The sequence below is a fragment of the Pogoniulus pusillus genome, chromosome 18, assembly GCF_015220805.1.
Source record: "Pogoniulus pusillus isolate bPogPus1 chromosome 18, bPogPus1.pri, whole genome shotgun sequence".
In the NCBI taxonomy this organism is placed as follows: Eukaryota; Metazoa; Chordata; class Aves; order Piciformes; family Lybiidae; genus Pogoniulus; species Pogoniulus pusillus.
Window position 1 is genome coordinate 16,022,586 of NC_087281.1, and position 21,539 is coordinate 16,044,124.

The following is a 21,539-nucleotide window of genomic DNA, read 5'->3' on the forward strand; positions in this document are numbered from 1 at the left end:
CAGTACTTGCAAGCTGGTTAGTTTTAACTGATAATACCAGCCTGATAGTTCAGGATTTAGCTTACTGCACAAGGAATGCTCCACCTGTGACAGGATTTTCCATATAATCTTTTTCTATTCTCCTAACATTCTGTTAACTGTCGCCTTCTTTCTTCTCCCTCTCTCTCCAACCTAATCTCTCTCCAAAATTAAACAAGAGCAGATCTGATTTTAGCAATAATGTATTACAAACAGTGTGCAGCAGCTCCTGACCTGCACTACTAAAAAATCCCATTGTGATTTTTCTACACTGTCAAAACTCAAGGGGCCTAAGAAGAGACTTATTCATTAACTTTGAAAGCAACAGTGGTACAAGGAGCAAAAATAAGATTGAGGATCTGATTCTTGTTATTATGAAAGAGCATTAAAATCTGAGATTAGGGAAGCAAAGTCATAGGAAGCAAAATGTTTAATTTCTCTGTAACTTGATTTACTATGTTAGTAAGTAGAAGGATAGTTTAATAAAATAGACTATATTATGCCAATGCTGTACAACTGTATAAATGTCTTGGATTTTTCTGGTAGCTCTCTGCAAGTACAAGAGAGTGAAAAGAAGAAAAAAAGGAGCCAGCAGATTTCAACAGTGCATGACCCTGTTCTCATTGAAAGCACTGTTCATCACTTTTGTGGGAGTGTGGTCATGCATGCAGGCAGCACAAAACAGGAGAGGAGAGTGAGGAACATCATAGAACTGCCCTCATTCTTCATTTGTATCCTTGTTTCAGGAGTGTCATAGGTATGCTCTGCTTTGATCAGAGCAGCACAGTGGGCTCATTTAGTTTTGAGGACTTTAGATCCTGCAATGGATGATGGCTCTGGTTCTGGAAACTTTATATCAGGCAGCACTGAGGAATTTTTGTCACAGCAAAATGCTCTTTTCTCAATATGTGACCTAATCACTAGTACTGGCTTTTTAGCTCACTGATCTATGAAAGGATTTTAGATAAAACAGCTACATAGCAGGGACTTGGCTTGAAAGGATTTTAGAATGCATGTTATGCAGTTCTTCTGCTGTCCCAGAAGCAAATACTTTGCCTTCACGAGGGAAAACAGTTTCCTTTGGTAGGTTCTGTATGACATGATTGCTATGGAAATATATTTGTAGATCTGGAATAATGTTTTGACTTGGAGTTGATTTCCTCCTCAGTTCTATAAATAACGGAGTGTAGTTGTTAGTTACATAGACCAAGAGAGTGTAGACAGTGCACTTCCTTTTCTGTTGAACAGTTCCTTCAATTTCTAAGTTCTCTTTCCCTTCAGTGGCAGTCACCCATGTCCTCTCCTAGACTTCCCTGATGCTCATGCCTCTCTGCAACATGATAGTGTTTGGCACAGCGTTCACTTCATGAAAAAAAAGCTCATCATAAGAGTGGTTAATCGTTAGTATGGTGTCCATGCTATGATCCAGGGGGATGGATGGTTAGAATTGTAGAATAAGCTATATCTTGACAAAGAAATGGAAGTCAGCTGTTCTGTTCTCATGTGAGAAGGACCTGGAAATAGCTTGGTTGTCGTCCGGATACCTTTCAAAAACTGGTTCTGAGAGAAATGCTAGTTGTGACATCCTTTAATCCAGTAACAAGAGGAGAAACTTTCAAATCTGAATTTAATGGAAGCAGTTTTCTTTTTATAAGTACTTGTGTGGATATTGATCTGTTGTAAATGCATAACTTGATGGGTAAAGTTTTGAAAATAGATGTCCCTCAAATTGAGAGCTGCTAGTAGGCAGAGTGCAGTTCTTGATCATTTAATAGTTTATATGGAACTACTGAGAATTCTACTTTGAGGGAAAACTGATGTTATGGATATTTACTATTGTAGTTGGTATTTATGCTGTATATATACTTTGATATTTCCAGAAATCTGTATGGAAGTAGAAATTATAGACTTGTCTGTCAGTCACCAGCAACAGCTTTGACTCTTCTACTTTCCCCAGCATTACAGTTGAATTGATTTGCTTTGGAGATATTTCTGTTACCAGCATATAAATTATATTTTTTTTTCTTGTAAATTCTGTACTGTTTACAGTCTCTTGGTGCACTTTTCCACAGGTAAACCTTGGCAGTGATGCAGAAAAAAAGATTTGTGTCATAGATGAGATTGGTAAAATGGAACTCTTCAGCCAGGCTTTTATTCAAGCTGTTCGTCAAACGCTGGCCGGCTCAGGGACTGTGGTGCTTGGCACTATTCCAGTACCTAAGGGAAAGCCACTGGATCTTGTTGAAGAAATAAGAAGTAGGAAAGATGTTCAAGTGTTCAATGTGAGTAATACTTAATACCATTAAAGAACTTTCTGTTCTGGGTTTCTGGTTTGTGTTTGGCTCTGTTTAAAAACCATTACTACCAATTGCTATCTCTGAGTAGCTTGCATGAAATGAGTTTTTCAGTTTGCATTTTATTTGTAATGGGCAGATGTTCACCTTACTGGAAAAAAAACACAAACAAACACATTTGGTGCTTACCACAGCAGTCTCACACAGCTGGCTGGCTTTACTTGTGAGACACTGTAGAAAGAATGATGCAGTTGTTCTAAAAGATTTTCTTGCTGTAGTATTACTGCCATAAAAGTATTTGTTATTTCTAGGAGTTTAAATCTTTTGAAGTATGGTGAGACTTTTAATATTATTTTTTTTGTTGTCTCTGTTCCCAGACTGGTTTGCAGGAATATTACCAGTAATCATATTTTAAAAGAAAGAAAAATGATAGGCAGTAGTGGAGTAGTTATTATTGTTATTATATTACTTTTATAGATATAATTTTCAGAATATTAGGGCCACAGAGTGTATTTCTGATCAGTTACAGGGAGGTTCTCAAAAGCTTACCATAACGAAACAGTCTGCTCACAGGAATACTTTTGTGAGGTTTCCTTGACATCTGTAAGTATCCTGGATGCTTCTGTGAGGGATTATGCAAAATTAATATTCTGCATTAATTTTGATATCCAGGTGATGATTGTTAATAACTATGGAGACTGTTATTAACAGTAAAACTCGCCAGAAAGCTTATTCATAGGTTCAGAAAATGCTTAGGTTGGATATTTATACATGCAGGGAACAGGTAAGACTTGAGCACTTATTTCTTAAAGCGGCAAATGCAAATATTATACTGGAAGAGGCTACTAAGTATTTACTCACAAAGTATAAATCGGACAGTACCCAGAGCACATGGAACTCTGTCTTGTTGGCTGCTGAGACTTGATTCTTCCCAGGCTTCTGGGGAAAGGAGGCAGACATTCTCTGACCTTGTCTCCTGGATCCTCTGGACGATCTGTGTATCTCTAGGACTTCTGATCTTAGCAGGAGACTTTCAGGTGCAGGCAGGATGCAGTGCGATGTGCAGTCTTAGCACAACGTCATGCTGGCTTTGCAGGCTGATCGTGTGCAGGCATTTAGAGCCTGTTCCTGGTAAGCTCTCCAGGCAATTTCAGGATGCGAAATTAAGCAGCAGCAGCCCCACACTACCTGCTTACCCCTTTTATCAATATTTAGCCCAAGACTAATAGGGCATTGGACACAGATTAGCCAATCAGAATGGCACTTTGCCAGGCCTTACCGTATTTGGTGAAGCCAGGGCTTTTGCCCTCCTCTCCCACAATTGCTTCCTCTGGCACAGGAGGAGGTGGGGCAGGGGAACATGGATAATCCCATGTTTGCCCCATCAAGCCTACCACCACAGCTTTACAAAAGCAAGCTTAACACAGGCTTACTCCTTTCATTTGTTTTCCTGCTCAATGTGTGCTGTCTGTGGTAGAAAATAAAGTTACATAGCCAAAACTGGACTGTGCATCCCTATAAACTGTAAACTGAGTGAGTTGGATTTACACATCCTGGCTTACTAGCAGTGGTAATATGCTGTAGAGCAGTATACTGTTATGGCTTGTTCTGTATCAGATTCATGTTACAGTGAGAATGCTTACTTTGTTTTCCTTTGAGTGAGGAAGGGAAGAAACAGTATCTAAACAACTTTGTACTGAATTATCTGGATTACTGCAGAGAAAGTGAAGTCTCTGTCTTATTTTTACCTCTTCAAAGTTAGGTTAATAAAACTGCAGTTCTCAGAGAAGTTCCTCAGCTTTCTTCCAGCTGCTGGTCCCATCATTATCTTCAATTTCTGTTTCTGAAATTAAATGCATGTTTAATTAAGTGCTAATGCTATTCTAGGAACGAAGACAAGAGGAAATTCCACATATAAACATTCAACTCCTACCTTTCCTTTCAGAGATAAAGCCCTCTGTTTCCTGCTAACAAGCTGATGTGAGTTAACTGTCAGGCTACTGAAGGAATGCAAGTGAATGTGAATTTTATATGACTTACTTTACAGTGGTAGCTCTGGGGATGAGGGAGTGGAGGATGCCTTACTGAAAGTAACAGTCGTTCTGTGACTAGGCTGCAGTTGTAGAAAGTCAATTTTGTGCTTCTGGGGCTCTCAGGTGAGGAAGTGGAGTGCTAGAAAAAGTGTTTGACTTTTCAAGGACTCTTTTGAGGCTTCCAGTCACATGTTGTGAGGGCAGGTGCCATTTAGCCCTAGGTTGTTAGCTGTGTCAGTCTGCTGATACGTGTTTTTCTAAGTACTGACTACAGCCAGCAAGTCTTCCCTTAAATTTCAATGGAGCAATGTCTTCTGCAGCTAGAAAAAACTTTATTTGAAAAAACGAACTGTTCTGTCTATGCTGCTGAGACTAAGACATGCTGGTTTCTTTGTTGAAACAGGTCTCTGGTGAATCCATTAGCCAAAAGCATGGGTGTGAAATGTGTGACAGACTGCAGTGTTTCCCAGGTGTCAGAGGCCTGCTATACTGAAGTCTTGTGCAAGAGGGCATCTGTTTTGCTTGTTCCAGTGACACACTAAATGCCCTTTCCTAGTGAGCTAAAATGGGTGCATGAGCAGAAACAGAACCTGTCCTTGGGGAGTCAGAGGTGTTACTAGCTGAAGTAAATATGGGTTCACCAGCTGTGCTCTTCAATGGCTATGGCATGGGGAGAACCTGGAGTGCACAAATAGTAAGAAATTACTGACCGGGAGCTAACTTTGGCAGTGCCTGGAAGTGTGCAGAAGTAGGTGGCTACCTTCCCAGAAAAAAAAAGTTCTGCCTGCTTTCTTGCATTATGGAGTTAGGATGCAGTCAAGTAACTCAGCAGAGTTTTCTCATGCTTCTCTTTGTGTTACAATAGGTTTCTGATGTTTGCCACTAAGTGCATAGAAAAAACATCTGTTAGGAGTTTTCCAGTTCCTTGTCTTGAAAGCATATTCACTTGGTGTAAATGGATGCAGGTGCCCTAAAAGCAGTTGAGAATTTGGTCCCAAATGTTTCATTTAGTATTATGTTTAGAGCACTTAACAATTGGAGTTCTGATAGTTAACACATTTCTTTCCATTGTTGCCCAATTCCATTATACTCAAAACTAAACTTTCTGCACTGTCCAGGTCTGTGTAACTTTGCAGACTTGGTGTCATAAATAGGATCAGATTATCCTTAGGAGCTGGCACATTCTCACTTTCTCACATTTTCCCATCAATTAATTTTGCTTCCATGAAACCCATTAGTACAGTTGGGTTGTATATGCCTTTTAAGAAGAAAATAGTTAAATGGATTAGAAGAAGAAAAGGTTCAATTAGAACAGGCTATAAAAGAGGAGTTTCCTTGACAGTACTTTAACAGTTGGGGGAAGAAAGCATTTATCCTCTGCTGTTCCCTGCTTGGAGTCTAGGTGGTAGTTCCCTTCAAATAGCACCTACAGTTATTTTCAACTCCCTGTCTAAAAATTTACCCATCTGTTTGTACATTCAGTACAGATACTGGGAGATTTTTTTCTCTCTGAGAAAGCTGCCTGCACAGAATGTCTCTAGATCTTACAAGGAGACTTATATCTATCAAGCAATCTTTGTAAAACACTTGTGAAAATTTCCCAGCACTTGGCACATTCTGCTGCTCTCGCTGGACTTCTGGCATGTAGGTATGGAAAAGAGATGGATAAAATGTAGTATTTTTTTGTTGGCTGTGGGACAGTGGGAAGAGCTATTAAATGTTCAGGAGGTTCTTTGAAAGTCAGGATATCAGGACATTTTCTGTGAGGTTTAGAGTTTGGCTGCTCTGTGCTTTGTTTGCTTTGGGGTCTCTCAATAGTCTGAAAGCCATCCCATTCTTTGCTGTCTTGCTCTTTTTGTTATTGTGTGATTTTCTGTTTGTCGTTCCGAGCCAATTATAAGATAACAAACCAGCAACATTTTTCAGGCAGATCTCTCCTTTCATTTTCCCCCTCTTTTTGAATGTACTTTTGCTCTCTTGAATTCAAGTGGGGTAGGTGACAACGCTGTCTCTAGGATTTACAGTGTTTGTTTCCAGCATTTGGATAGGATATCTGTGACTGCAAATACCAGTAGGCACCCAAGGCCAAATTCTTCAGATAAGACTGTTGCCTGTTAAAAAGAAAAAGGAAAAGAATTTCTGCTTCTCAGTATTGACTGTAATACTGGAAGGGATACAAACCCTTGTGCTTACCTCTTAATTGCAGCCAGAGAGAATATAATGAAACCTTGCTGGTAGATAGTTTTATGTCATGCATAGTGTGATGCCTTTTCTTTGTCAAACATTTCTCAGCTTATATACAGGTTCACTTAGGTTTTGGGTCTTTTTTTGGCTCATCTGTCTTTGATTTCTTCTTGCCCTCTCTGCAGAGATCACTGGGGAAAAATTGTTAGGCTTTTGAAAATTTGGCTTTTGCTGACACTTGATGATTAACCCTTTCATCAGCCCAGCCATCTTCCCAGGGTTTGGTTCAGGTAGTAATGTATGGTGCTGTGGTTCACTGGGCTGTGTACCAGGACCCAGTCTATCAAAATTTCCACATCTGCATACCCCACCAGGTCTGTGCTTTATTATTGCTACACCTGGCAGCTGAGCTGACTTGCAAATGTTACCATTTTCTTGGGTATTTACAGTAATCTGTATGTGCTGCAATGCAGATAGGCCCAGTGAAAGACAGGACACTCTACTATATGGATTTTTACTTGTCCTGATCTTAAGGCCCAACTTTTCCATGGACTGGGCAGCTAAATGCATACATCACTATGCTACACAAGCTCACCAGGTTTCTCATGTAGCCTATTTCTTTTTCAAGGCGTTTCTGTCCTGTAATGCCAAAGTTTCTCAGCAAACAAAGATGCACTGCTAAGCCTGTTTCAATGTCTTTTCACTGCAGGTGGTTTTGACTAGGTCTGTCATCCTAATAAATACAATGCTGGCAAGTGCTGAAGGTGTAAGATCTCTACTTTATAGTAGGATAACTTTATTTGGTCATCAAAGAGAGTTTTCAGTAACGCCAAATGCACATGCTCTTTCTTCAAGTGGTTCTTGTTAGTTATCCAAGCCCTGAATAATACTGCAAAATACTGTGGGAGGTTAAATCAGAAAGATCATATTCATATATTCATATTCAAATACAAAGATCATATTCATATATTCATATTCAAATACATATGCAGGTTTGTGGGGTTTGCTTATTGTGTTCTTGGTAGCAGAACAAGGCAGGTGTTTGACACTCAAATGTTCCTCCCCTGAAAACGAAATGCATTTGAGTTTCTGCTCTCTTTTTGAAGTAGACACCAAGTTTCTGCTCTCTTTATGAAATAAACACTGAGGTAGAGGTTATTCGTCATCTTACACCAGTTTTAATTTCTCTTTCTCCAGGTTAGCAAGGAGAACAGAAACAGCATTTTGCAAGACATTTTGGCAGCTGTAGAGTCCTGCAGAAAATGAAGACCTTTTCTTGCCGGTAAATGTCAAAGCTTTTATTTTAAGAGAACACTGCAAGATTTGTAACTATTTTAGAGTCTGTTCTTCCTGCTTTATCCCTGAGAGGCTTTACTTTCCAGTTGCTATGTTAGAAGAGTTATCTAGAATTTCAAGGAAATTTCCTGTAGTTCCATCTGTGACATTTACAGTATTCTACTAAAGGAGGGAAAATAACCAACACTACCCCCTCAGGAGAGGTCCAGACAGTAGTTAAGAGGGTGGCATTTTGGGTTTATTTTCAAGTTTCTGATGGTAATCCTGCATTTTTATGTATATTTTCAAATCAATAATGTTCAGTCAAAATTTAACTTCTGGGTTTTTTTTGTGCAGAGTTTATGATGTCAGGATTGACTTCATACTGCCTTTGTTGACGTGAATTTTACAATCTGTTATTGATACTTTTTGTTGATTGGAATTTTTTTTTCTCAGTTCTGTACATACTTAATGGTAAATTAAGAAGTATTTGACTGAATTAAACAATGCATCTCCCTATGAATTGTACAGGTGTGTTCAGGAGAAGTATTACCATTTAATTTGCTTTGCATGTGAAAAGAGAATTCCCTGCCAGGTGCACACTTGCTTGTTGTATGACTTCTAATAATTTTTATAAAGCAGCTAAGAATCCATTAATTTCTTGACTTTTTTTTCTGTTCTGTTCAACTGTTAAACCAACCAAACTAAAGACATTTTGAACTATCATTTTAGTTATTTCTGGTAAATGGGCACTCAAAGTTGTAGGAGACTGGATGGAAATAGCTGTGTTTACAGGTGACTTGTAAACAGCTAGGAGCATGGAGGGAATGGTTCCTCCTTCTTCCTGTATTCGGAATGAGGGTCTGCTACAAACTTAGAATTAGTAAGGTTGGACAAGACCTCCAAGAGTGTTGAATCCAGCTGTTAATCCAGCAGTGCATTTGAATTTCTGCTTTCTTTTTGAAGTAAACATTGATTTAGAGGCTGTTCATCAAATTACATCAGTTTTAATTTCTCTAGGTTAGCAAGGAGAACAGAAACTGCTAGACCATGTCCCTTAGTGCCACATCAATGTGTTTTTTGACCAACACACATACGTGCTTTTCCAGGCAGCTTTCCAGTCCCAAGCTTGTAGTGTTGCACGGGGTTGTTATGACCCAAGTGCAGGACACAGCATGTGTGCCTTGTTGAATATCACACACTTGGCCTCAGCCCATCGATCCAGCCTGTGTGTACCCCTCTGTACAGCAGATCAGGGCTCTCTCCCAGCTTCATGGCATCTGCAAATGTACAGAGTGGGCACTCAAATCTGCTCATCTAGATTGTTGATAAAGATACTAAAGAAAACTGAGCCCTGGGAACCACCACTCAGGACTGGTCATCAGCTGGCTGATACTGCCCTTCCACAGATGGCAAGAGGTATATGCCATGTTAAAGGCTGCCAAAGTCTTGTTTCACAGATATGCCAAATACATTACCATCTTGCCCAAATCCATTGTCTTTGTCCTATATGGGGAAAAAGAAAATTCCTCTTGGAGCCCCACTCCTTTGGCAATGTACAGCTCCTGACTGCTTTTCACAAAATAAGGTTGTGCCCTGAAGGTATAACTAATCCTTTCATAATGGCAGGCATCTTACTCAGACATGACATCTTTTTAGAGGTGAACCAAAGTAAGCTTTTTCAAGGCTTTGTGCTATAGGCTTTCAGAGAGAAACCTCTGCACTGAGGTGTTGGATGGCTTACTGTTTCAGTGTTAAGTCTCTTAAGCTGTAAAATATGCTGCAAAAGGTTAGATCTTTCAGTGATTAAATAATTAGCCAAAATTTAGCAAGGTTTTAGTGGGGCTGCAGATTAGCTCTGAAGTTCAGCCCTTATTTAAAACTTAATATAATGGAGATATCTGACACTTCTCTGTAGAGGTGTGGGAGAGGAGCTCCTTCAGGAATGGCAGCAGAGTTCAAAATACAGGTCAGCCAGTGCTGTTGGAGGTTCATCACTTGAAGTGCTGTTTGGTCCCCATAAATGTATGTATGTTGCCCTGCTAATAGTGCCATGAGGCCTGCTGTAGTCCCATAACAGAATCAGCCAGGTTGGAAGAGACCTCCGAGATCATCCAGTGCAACCTAGCACCCAGCCCTGTCCAATCAGCTAGACCATGGCACTAAGTGCCTCATCCAGTCTTGTCTTGGAACACCTCCAGGGATGGCAACTCCATCACCTCCCTGGGCAGCCCATTCCAGTGCCAATCACTCTCTCTGTCAAGAACTTCCTCCTAACATCCAGCCTATACCTCTGCTGGCACGACTTGAGACTGTGTCTTCTTGTTCTGTTGCTGCTTGCCTGGCAGAAGAGACCAACCCCTACAGACTCCCTTCAGGTAGCTGTAGACAGCAGTGAGGTCATCTCTGAGCCTCCTCTTCTCCAGGCTAAACAACCGCAACTCCCTCAGCCTCTCCTCACAGGGTTTGTGTTTCAGGCCCCTCACCAGCTTTGTTACCCTTCTCTGGACATGTTCATATAACAGACTAAAAAAAAGCCAAACAAAACCCCCCAAAACAAGTTTGAGGAACTTCTGACCAGTGCGTTTACAGTACTTTCAAGCCATTGTCCTTTGGTATAGGGAAGACCTTTTGTAGTGAGGACAGTCAGTAACTGTCAGCAACACTTCTGAAATTGACATACATCATTCTTTTTCCTTCACTGGAACTGTGGGTGAAGTTAAAAGTTAAAATAGAATGCTATTTTTGATACTACTGCTACCCATCTGAAGATAGGTGAAAGTCTGTAATTTGTTGGGTTTTTTTTAAGCCCACATTCTCTCTGAGCAAATGCTTTTCAAGAGTCAAAAAAGAGAAATTTTGTAGTCTCTGTTCAGCAGGAGATCCTAGATGACCTTAGCAGTCATGTCTGGCCTTTAGATCTGAGGCAGTCCTAAAGAAATGATTTGCCTGGCTCAAATATTCATTGAGTGAAAAAGCAGTAATTCTAGCTGAACTTCGTTTTTATGACACCCTGTGTTTAATTTAGAGGTAAAAATTTATTGTCAGGTCTTGCACTAGTAAAACATTTGGAAGGCCTTGAGAGCACTGTTTACAATAAACAGAGCATTCACAACTCCCCTGATGGGCCGATTTAACTAACAGCACACGTTTGGTGATAATAACCTTTGATGTACCAGCAAGATTCCAGATGACTTTAGTGCACCTGCAGGTTTTTAATTGGTGTAAAAAGAGGAGAGAGTATGAGCTAACAATTCCTCTCTTGAAGGCCAAGAACCAAGGATGGTTTTGGCAAGGAGGCTTGTAATTCCAACACAATATTGCACACAGCTTGTGATAAGCAGGCCCTGCATTATTTATTATGCATGAGACAAATTTTGACTTGTAAAACTATGAGCAGGCTGAATGAGAGGTGAATGTTTTAACACCGGACCTGCTGCAAAGTTAATTGTAAGTAATTTGTCTGTAGTGCAGATCTAAGGACATACAAGCAGTAGTGAAATGTTGTAATTAAGTACCAGCTCCTAAATCAGGGAGTAATCTAAGTAGGGCAAGTAAGAGGAAAGTTAAAAAAAAAAGCCACATTGATGAGAAGGTGATTATTGCATGCTGGAGAATTTCACTTCTAAATGAGCTACAGGAAATTCAGCTAATTTTAAGTTTAAACTCACCAGCAAGAGAGGAGCAGTCACTTGGTGGATTGGAGCCAAATGCAGAGGACATTGCTTGCTTTTTTTCTAGTTATTTATTTATGTTAAAAAGCTGTGAATGACGTAGCAGAGACCTCTAAGAACTTCATAGAGCTAGAATGCCATTCAGAGTTAGACATTGGGAGTATCTGGCCACCTTGATGAGCAGGGTGGTGGGAGTAGAGGATTGATCTTCCAGAAATAGAAGGGAGCAAGTGAATTCAGTTTCCTCTTCTATATCACATAAAGATGTTTGAGGAGACTCTAGCAGGGCCTGACCTGCACTGGTGATCAGGTGTCTCAGGAGGCTGTACATGAACATTCTGCCTTTGCCCTTGTGAACACTGTCATGGAGGCAGGGAATTAATGTGGCCAAGTCAAGAATTACAAAAATAGAATTCAATTCTTTTCCTGAAAACCTCACCCACAAGCTATACACAAATCTAGTTTAGGCTTAGTTACAGATTCTAATTCGATTGGGAATTCTTCAAAGGATGGTATGGACAAATAGAGAGATGTAGGAAGTCAGGAAATGGAAAAGGCTAAGCTATAAACACAGCTTTACCCCACTATCAATCAGGCTGAGCAGAGAATTAAGGGAAGAGCAGGCTTTACTTACAGAGGTGAGGCAGGTATTCGGTGGTGATCCCTTGCTGGATTTCTCTGCAGCTCATCTGCCTTCTGATGCTGCAAGCAATATCCAGTAGTCTGGATCCATGTGGCAGAAGCCCAAGGCGAGTGGTAAAGCCGCCAAACTCAGCAACGTCTCTGGACATGGCTGCCACAAGACAGAATCAGGGATTTGTGGAAGTGACACTGCCTCAGCAGTGGCAGGAGAGAGCCAAACTGCTAGGCTCTCCCCAGTTTGAAATAGCAGCCAGCAAATTGGCTGTGATATGGTCCAAGAGTAGCCAGGTCCGGGTGCCGCCAGCAGCTGGATTTGCCAAGCTCGCAAGTTTGTTCAGAATGGTGCTAAGTGGGGAGAACCATCCAGAGGAAGGGATGGTGTAAAACCAAGAGCTGTGTAAAAAGGTAGGAGCCATCCAAAAGCGGGGACGGTCCAAAACAGGAATTCTGTCACAGCAGGAGCCTGTCCTGTTGGGAACTCTGTCAAGGTGGGAACTACCTCGCACCTTCTTCTTTGCTCTGTTTATGCTTTTTCTAGATAAAGTGTCCATTTGCCATTTTATACTGGGCCAAAAACCCAGCCAGCCACCAGCCCCATTCCAGCGCGGGCTCCCACACAGGTCAGCACCACCTTCTCCTCCCCATTCAACCCATAGGGGCAGTGGGAGGGGAGAGGAGAGAACTTTGGAGTGCTCCGGAACAAACAGGAGTAGAGTTTTGCCTAGGTTGTGCTGAGCTTTCAAAGTAGTCAGTTCATGAGATCTGAAGTGAATGAACAACAATAGATTTCTCAATTTCGTAAGGCAAGTGAGAACAATTGAAAATAATAAACCCCCAAAACTGCCACCACACAAAAACATACTTGGATCATTTTATTTTCACGAGGTCTTATTTAGTTCTACCACTTATCATCTTAAGTGTGGCACAGTGGGAAATCTCAGAATGCAACTATGTATTGCCAAACAATGAGACTTAGCTACAGCATCTTGTTAAATCTTTCTTCTTAACCAGGACAAGACAGCCTGGTGCACATCACTGTGTTGAGACTTAGAAACCACCTATAGTAGTTACAGTAAAGAGGAACAGCGAGACACCGATAACTGCAGGGTGCTTTAATTAAAATAAAAGGAGAACATGGGTGGGTGTGTTTAGACACTATGGTAGAGGAAGGATTTGTTACAGCCTTTTGGCTTCCAAATTAGTCATGCGTCCCTGTAAGCCAGTGTTTCTCAAACTGTGAAAGTGTGGCCTCCCTTTTTGCTTCATTTGTCTTCGTGCAACTATTAAATTGGCAGCAGCTCAGTTTCTCTGGGGGAGTGAAATCAGAGCCCTCTGTAATTACTGGCTACAAGTGTTTATGGACACTGAGCTGTGTCTAGCAATTAAAGGCATTTAGCTGTTCCCTTCCTAATACAAACACTTCCAGACAATACTCACAGCCTGCGTTGCACTTTCCTGTCCTTGAAGAGGTTTCCCCAGGGCCCTTTTGCAATTCCCAAGGGGGCCGTTGCCTGGAATTTGAGGAACACTGCTGTAAATCACACAGGAGCATGAGATAATATCTAAGAGCAGCTGTTTATGCAAAGCTGCTTTCTTTGCAAATAAGGTGCACCATATGCTTTGAAAGCTTTCTTTTCTCACACTTGCTTTTATTACTCTGTGTAGCATGGCTCGTTCGCACAATACTTCAATATGGCTGCATGCAGTATATCGACCTGTGATGCTATGTTGCTATTCAGAGTTGCCACCTGCATAACATGTTAAGGAAAAAGAAAAGAGATTTGCTGGTGGGAAGAAAGAAAACCCACTACTGATTTAGCTCAGAGGTTGCAGTACATGTTGTACTGTCATTTTATGTATTCATTGCTTCTCTTCAAAGTCACCTTTTGCTATGTGATATATATCAAATGCCAATTAGTTTGCATGCAATCAGCTGTTCAGTTATGGCAGGAAGGAAATGTCTTGTGTGCTTTTAACTGAGCTACGTTCATGTTTCCCACTGTATTCATTTGTGATTCCAACTGCTGTAGGGAAAGGAACATTAAGGAGGTTGTATTTACTGTTCCAGGGTTTACAAGAACCTGAGATGAAGTGGCACTGTGTGTTTTTTAGGGCACCTTCCAATCCTACTCACACCAAGGCCTTTAGCTGAAGAATGTCTGCCCCAGAGTATTCTTGTGTAGAAGTTAGAAAAATAAACATTTGGAGGTTGTCTGTTACATTTGAAAGTCCCTAAACCCATAGGCAGCTCCCTGACCTGTCTTTCTTTATTTCTAAGAAGCATGCGGCCCTTGCACTAGGAATAATCCCTACTGCTCCTCAGACAGGCTTTGCTGAGAAGCGGTGTCCTCCAGGGCCATGTCTTCCTGGCTGGCCCTTCTGCACTCCAGGTTCCGACTCATGAATATGGCATGGGCTGCACCTGTCTCTCGTCGGGGTCTAGGCTCTGTAGCATCAGTGGATTCACAGGTCTCAGTTAGTTGCTGGAAGGGATGAGAGAGAGAGAGAAAGAAAGAGAGAGGAAAGAGAGAGGAAAGAGAGAAGAAAGAGAGGAGAACGAAGAAAGAGAAAGTGAGAGAAATAAAGAGAAAGAAAGTGGGGAAGAAAGAGAGAAAGAAAAAAAAGAAAGAGAAGAGAAAGAAAGAAAGAGAGGAAGAAAGAGAGGAAGAAAGAGAGGAAGAAAGAGAGGAAGAAAGGGAGGAAGAAAGGGAGGAAGAAAGGGAGGAAGGAAGGGAGGAAGGAAGGGAGGAAGGAAGGGAGGAAGGAAGGGAGGAAGGAAGGGAGGAAGAGAGGGAGGGAGGAAGAGAGGGAGGGAGGAAGAGAGGGAGGGAGGAAGAGAGGGAGGGAGGAAGAGAGGGAGGGAGGAAGAGAGGGAGGGAGGAAGAGAGGGAGGGAGGAAGAGAGGGAGGGAGGAAGAGAGGGAGGGAGGAAGAGAGGGAGGGAGGAAGAGAGGGAGGGAGGAAGAGAGGAGGGAGGAAGAGAGGAGGGAGGAAGAGAGGGAGGGAGGAAGAGAGGGAGGGAGGAAGAGAGGGAGGGAGGAAGAGAGGGAGGGAGGAAGAGAGGGAGGGAGGAAGAGAGGGAGGGAGGAAGTGAGGGAGGGAGGAAGAGAGGGAGGGAGGAAGAGAGGGAGGGAGGAAGAGAGGGAGGGAGGAAGAGAGGGAGGGAGGAAGAGAGGGAGGGAGGAAGAGAGGGAGGGAGGAAGAGAGGGAGGGAGGAAGAGAGGGAGGGAGGAAGAGAGGGAGGGAGGAAGAGAGGGAGGGAGGAAGAGAGGGAGGGAGGAAGAGAGGGAGGGAGGAAGAGAGGGAGGGAGGAAGAGAGGGAGGGAGGAAGAGAGGGAGGGAGGAAGAGAGGGAGGGAGAGAGGGAGGGAGGAAGAGAGGGAGGGAGGAAGAGAGGGAGGGAGGAAGAGAGGGAGGGAGGAAGAGAGGGAGGGAGGAAGAGAGGGAGGGAGGAAGAGAGGGAGGGAGGAAGAGAGGGAGGGAGGAAGAGAGGGAGGGAGGAAGAGAGGGAGGGAGGAAGAGAGGGAGGGAGGAAGAGAGGGAGGGAGGAAGAGAGGGAGGGAGGAAGAGAGGGAGGGAGGAAGAGAGGGAGGGAGGAAGAGAGGGAGGGAGGAAGAGAGGGAGGGAGGAAGAGAGGGAGGGAGGAAGAGAGGGAGGGAGGGAGGAAGAGAGGGAGGGAGGGAGGAAGAGAGGGAGGGAGGGAGGAAGAGAGGGAGGGAGGGAGGAAGAGAGGGAGGGAGGAAGAGAGGGAGGGAGGGAGGAAGAGAGGGAGGGAGGGAGGAAGAGAGGGAGGGAGGGAGGAAGAGAGGGAGGGAGGGAGGAAGAGAGGGAGGGAGGGAGGAAGAGAGGGAGGGAGGGAGGAAGAGAGGGAGGGAGGGAGGAAGAGAGGGAGGGAGGGAGGAAGAGAGGGAGGGAGGGAGGAAGAGAGGGAGGGAGGGAGGAAGAGAGGGAGGGAGGGAGGAAGAGAGGGAGGGAGGGAGGAAGAGAGGGAGGGAGGGAGGAAGAGAGGGAGGGAGGGAGGAAGAGAGGGAGGGAGGGAGGAAGAGAGGGAGGGAGGGAGGAAGAGAGGGAGGGAGGGAGGAAGGGAGGAAGGGAGGAAGGGAGGAAGGGAGGGAGGAAGGGAGGGAGGGAGGAAGGGAGGGAGGGAGGAAGGGAGGTAGGAGGAGAGGGAGAAAGGGAGGGAGGGAGAAAGGGAGGGAGGGAGAAAGGGAGGGAGGGAGAAAGGGAGGGAGGGAGGGAGAAAGGGAGAAAGAAGGAGAGAGAGAGAAGGAGAGAGAGAGAAGGAGAGAGAGAGAAGGAGAGAGAGAGAAGGAGAGAGAGAGAAGGAGAGAAAGAGGAGAGAAAGAGAAGGAGAGAAAGAGAAAGAAGAAGGAAAGAGGGAAGGAAAGAGGGAAAGCAAGCAAACAAGAAAGAGGGAGAAAGAAAGAGAAAGAGTCAGTCAACTAGTTTAGGAAGTTTCTAAGTAACACTGCAGCTATTTTTGAAATGACAGGTAAACACTGAATTAGGAATGTCATTCTGTGAAACTCTATGGGATTTTAACATGTATTATTCACAAGGGACTTCTGAGGAGTTCCTTGTCACACTTGATGTAACACATACATCTGAAAGAAAAGCAGACCAGGAGCTAGAAGTTTAGTACCACACATGTACGTGTATGGAGAGCTGGAAAATAATTTTGATTGAAAAGGATTTTTGGAGGTCATCCAGTCCAAAATGCTGCTCCTAGCTGGGCTGACTTCTAAGTAGATAAATAGGGTTTCTCTGGGGCTTGCTTTATACACCTGATTTTAAATCCAACTTAGAAAGAAGCCACTTCATCAAAACTGGAAAGCAATTATCAGGCTGAAAATATTATGAGCAGTGTCATCCCACTGTAAGGGTAAAAGCTTTCCAGAACTGTGCTGTGCTTCCTCCTTAGCAATTTCAGTCAGGTAGGCACCTGGACTCTGAGCCAGGCCTCATCTCAATTTAACCCTATCGATGTAGTGTGCCATCTAGGCTGTTAATGGCTGGCAGAAAGATACATAAAAGTGTCCCAGGGTAAGATTTCTTCCTAACAGCTGTGAAGATGAAGTGGATTGCCCTCTCCACTGAATATAGAGGCAATCTACTGAGACTCCATGCCCAAAATTTTAGATGGCTTAAAGTTAGATAAGGTGAATCAGTCTGGCTGAGTTGTTGCCAATTAAGCTATAAACTTTTTGCAGTCGCCCTTTAGTCCATCTCCTCCTGTTACTGCTCTGTGAGGTGAAAATGTTCAAAGTTCAGGAAAGCAACTGATGGCAACCAAAGTTAAAGAAACATTCTTAAGTGCACAGTGCAGCAACAGAAATGCCACTGTGTGCACTGAGTTTTGCAGAGAAGGTGAGACTAGAACTGGGAGTCTACTGGGCTGAAGGCTGGAGGTTCTTTCTATGTACTTTTTTTGCTGTTAGAAAATGCTGAATCACAGAGCATGCAGGTTTCCTTTGAGTAATATTTCCTGCAGATCTCCTTTGACTAACCCTTTCAGCAACAGGACTGAATTTCTGGTCAGAGAAAGGGACAGAATTAATGCGCTGTTTAGTGGGAACCGGCCCTCTGTGTACAAATTAAGTCCTTCATAAGCAAGCAAGGAATATCTATAGCCTGCTTATGATGGCACTCATCACCCAGGATGCAGAAAATGTAGACCTAAGTCCCTAGTGTGAGTGAAAGGACGAAGGACTCTGCCCTAGTTTGCAATTTCAAGTGCATACTTAACAGCCCACCTGTGAATATGTATAAATACATCACTCTCACGCACACCCACTAATATCAAAGTCTTCTTCTCACTGTGATGCACCAAAATCCAAGTACCCAAATCCTGACATTGTTTCAGAAAAGACCAGTGAGAAAGAAAGAACCAAACAGTGGTGAAGACAGCTCAAGAACCTGATAGGATTGCTGTAGCTCACACTTAACTAATGCTATTTTGGCTTCAGCCTTACCCGAGTTGCTTGACTTGCTGCTCTAGCAGATGGACCCATGGCAATGTTCATGCTGCTGGATGACAGGGTGTCACTGGTGTTACCTCCGTCTGCAGCTGAGAGGCCAGAAATCACCAAAGCACTTGAAAAACTTCTCTTGCCAAACAGCAGGCTGAGAGTTGAGCTGGTGGAAGAGGCCAGACTGGACCTAAGCATTGCTGCAGCTCTGTCCTGCACAGTCAGCTGGCCAGCAACAGGAACAGCAGGGGACTGGGAGAACACAGATGTTGCAGAGTTGTGGAAGGACAGCTGACTACTGGAAAGCCTTTGGGCAATTTCATGGGCAGATGTAGATGTCTGAATGAAGGGCTGTCGGCTTTCTACAACTGGTCCAGAGTGACTTGAAGGAGATGGCCTTTGGTTTAAAGCAGCGTGTGCCTGGACAGACTGACTCTTGGACTTTCTCCTGCCTTTAAAAGAAAGATAAATATATTAAAGAGAATGGCATCCTTATGAACTCCATGATGCTGACAATGTCCCTTCTGTACACATTAGAGTTGGCATATTGCTACTGGTTTTATCACTCTTAAGAATCCTGACAGAAATACCAGATTTCTACACCTGTGAACCTTTCTGTGTTTCCTATTGCAAGGGTTCTGACTTCTGGTCAGAACAGCTGCAGTGGTTCTGCACTAAGGCAAAAGAGAAGAAAATGAGAAGACACTCCAAGGGAAGTATTCTAGTCATAGGCTCATACTTCTTCTGCCATTACATTTTAACTTGCCCAGTGAATGATAGATTATAGTGCTGCTCTAGAACTCCACTCCTCTTTCATAACCACACTAAAGTAGAAAATGTTGAATATCCACCTCAGATGGCTATGTGCAAAAATAAACCACGGCTGGATATTAAAACAATGGCACATGAAAAAGAATTATTCCTGCACACATGGAGTAAGGATTTGAGAATTCAACTAAGTTGAAGACTACAGCATTCAAGTCACAAGACAGTTTTAAAGACTAATAAACTATATCTTAGTTCCAAGAGTGGTATTTACAGTATATTACAGACTGAAAAGATGTGAACACTTTTAGCTGGGCAAGGTCTGAATGAGACCTACAGAACTATCTTGTCCCATTCTGGGAAGCATCTTGATGTTGGATACAGAGTAGATTAGGTAAAGTATTAGACAATCTTCCTGTACATATGCAACTCCTATTTTAAACATTTATATCAACACCAGATGCCATTAAAACAAAAAGGTTCTGTATTTCTTATGCTTACATACTTAAATAGGCATAGAATGAAAAATATTTCAACGTATGGGCCAGTGAGCCCAGAGCTACCTGCTTGCACCCAGGCACTCTGCAAACAGCATGCAGCAGGCTGGCATGCACCACAGGCCCTTCCAGAATTTACTGTTTCTGCTGAAAGGCTCTAACGCAGGCTTTATGCAGCAAACACCCAGTCACTGCTTGGCTTTTTTTGCTTCCCAGGAAACTCCAAATGTTAACACAAGCTGGCATTTTGGCTTCCTAGCTATAACCAGTTGATGCCTGAAAATCTGTGGAGAACCATCAACAGAGACATCAGTTTTGCTGGCAGCCATTTTCAGGTTGTTGGTAATTCTTAATTTATTTTTTTTCTCAATCCCCAAACTATGGAGGGAAGAGAAGCACTGAAACGCCTCCAGATACTGAAATTTTGCAAGCATAAAGGACAGAAATCTCGCATTGTCTTCTGGAAACATGACTGTGCTGAAATCAGGAGGGTTACAGGCTGTGAAAGGATGCATAGAATCAACCAGGCTGGAAGAGACTTCCAAGATCATCCAGTCCAACCAGTTACACAGAATTTTATATCCAAACTGCTTAGATTAGATAGCTGAACCTTGCTGTTTCACATCCACAGCCCTGCTTTCTGCAGGCTGGTATCATTAGCCCCTTTTTCAGATGGTGAAGCAAAGAGAATTTAAATAACTTGGCATAGAGTCAGATGGCAGAGCTTGGACCACAACCTACCTGAAGGTCTTTAGGTGGCCTAAAATCTAGTTGGTTTGGCAACTGGACACTTTAACACTCCATTTATAATGTATATTTAGTTCTATATTCCAAACAAAAATTACCTTCCTTTTTGTTTTTTTTTCCCCTAAGATGGCATGCAAAGCAGCATTTGCTGTAATATGAGCCCCAAGATCACTGCTTGAGAGACAGATGCAGGTGGCTCCTGTGGGCACCACGCTGCCAGTGCCCTCTGCACCTCAAATGTGATCATGAGGAGGACGTTGTGATGGTTTGGGTGTTACCCACCCCACACACTTAAGAAAATCACTCAGACTAGACTTGCCAAGCTGGAAATTGAATGAAGCTTTATATTTACAGCTTAGCACAATATACAAGCAGGTATTTGCAATACAGACAGAAATATACAAGTTAAAAAGTAATACAGAAACACAACAGCCCTCCTAGAAACCTGAGTCCCCAGGAGGGGCTCCCAACCACACTTCCACTTTCTTCCCACCCCTCTACTTTACCCCAGACTTTGCCTTACGCTCAAGGAGAGTTTGGAGGGTCAGCCAGGGGGTTAGGAAGCAGAAGGATTAGTCAGGCAGCAACTAAGAGAGAAAAGTGCAGCTTGAAGCCCAGAGAGAGACTCTATTATCTATGTTTGTGGTGTTGTTCTTATACATCTCAGCAAGCCTATGAGTGAAGTAGATCTCACCATTGTTTCCTTTTCACAGCCTATAGTCTAATTCTTCTCACCAAAACTTTCTAGCTAGCTTCAGACTAGCACAGATGTGCACTGCAAAGCTCAGGCCTGGCTGCTGCCCTGGTAGCCACATGTACGTGTGGCCTCCTCAGGGATTCAGGTTCTTCAAACTCCAGAGCTGTGTTTAAGTGTTTTGGTTTCTACATCTGATGGTTATTTTAATATATTACTCTTTTCAAATAAAAAGAGTGGACTTGAATTAACAACAGAGGGGCTGCGGTGTGTTAGTTTGTACAGTGAGTAACGTGGCCAAACATCTGCTTGTGATTTAAACTGCCAAGCTGACCTCTGTCCAAAAGTATTCTATATTCCTCCCAAACGCAGTGGTTAGAGCATTGGACAGGAGACCACCCGCATCTACACATAAATAACTCTGTCCTTGAAAAAACTTAGGAAATCAAGGCTCTTCTATAAACTGCAGCATGAAATAAGGACATTTGGGGGAGAACCCCACACATTTCCAATGCTCCTGATGTTGGTTGCACTTTTCTGTAGGCCTTTCATTGCAGACATGATGGCGCCAGGCTGCAAAGTGAAATATGAAAACAATTGACTCATAGGTTTTGAGCTGTGATCATCAAGTCTGCTGTGCTATGTAGCATGAGCCATAGAAATTCTAGGAATTAATTCCTACAGGGTATTACTAATTACTATGATTATTTTTAAGATATGCATCCAGTGTCTCCAGTGGTGAAGAATCC

The 21,539-nt window shown here is 43.0% G+C and overlaps 2 protein-coding genes across 4 annotated transcripts in view; one reads left to right on the forward strand and one right to left on the reverse strand.

Annotated features, from left to right (window-relative positions):
* NTPCR (nucleoside-triphosphatase, cancer-related) overlaps nt 1-21,539 on the forward strand; it is a 37,132-nt gene that overhangs the window by 4,267 nt on the left and 11,326 nt on the right. For 2 of the 3 annotated variants that reach the window (XR_010305581.1, XM_064158545.1), the window contains exons 4-5: nt 2,091-2,300; nt 7,727-7,811. Coding sequence is in view for 2 of the 3 variants with exons in the window: in XM_064158545.1 (XP_064014615.1) it covers nt 2,091-2,300; nt 7,727-7,795 (279 nt within the window). In the remaining variant the exon portion in view is untranslated. Of the gene's footprint in view, nt 1-2,090; nt 2,301-7,726; nt 7,812-8,161; nt 8,462-21,539 lie in introns of those variants that run through there. The other variant, XM_064158544.1, reaches the window with a different exon arrangement.
* The window catches only part of PCNX2 (pecanex 2), a 162,995-nt gene continuing 154,673 nt past the window's right edge, over nt 13,218-21,539 (reverse strand). Inside the window, exons 33-34 of the mRNA XM_064158542.1 lie at nt 18,091-18,539; nt 13,218-14,603 (exon numbers count right to left, since the gene is read on the reverse strand). Of these exons, the coding sequence (XP_064014612.1) occupies nt 14,430-14,603; nt 18,091-18,539 (623 nt within the window). The 3' untranslated portion in view covers nt 13,218-14,429. The remainder of the gene's footprint in view (nt 14,604-18,090; nt 18,540-21,539) is intronic.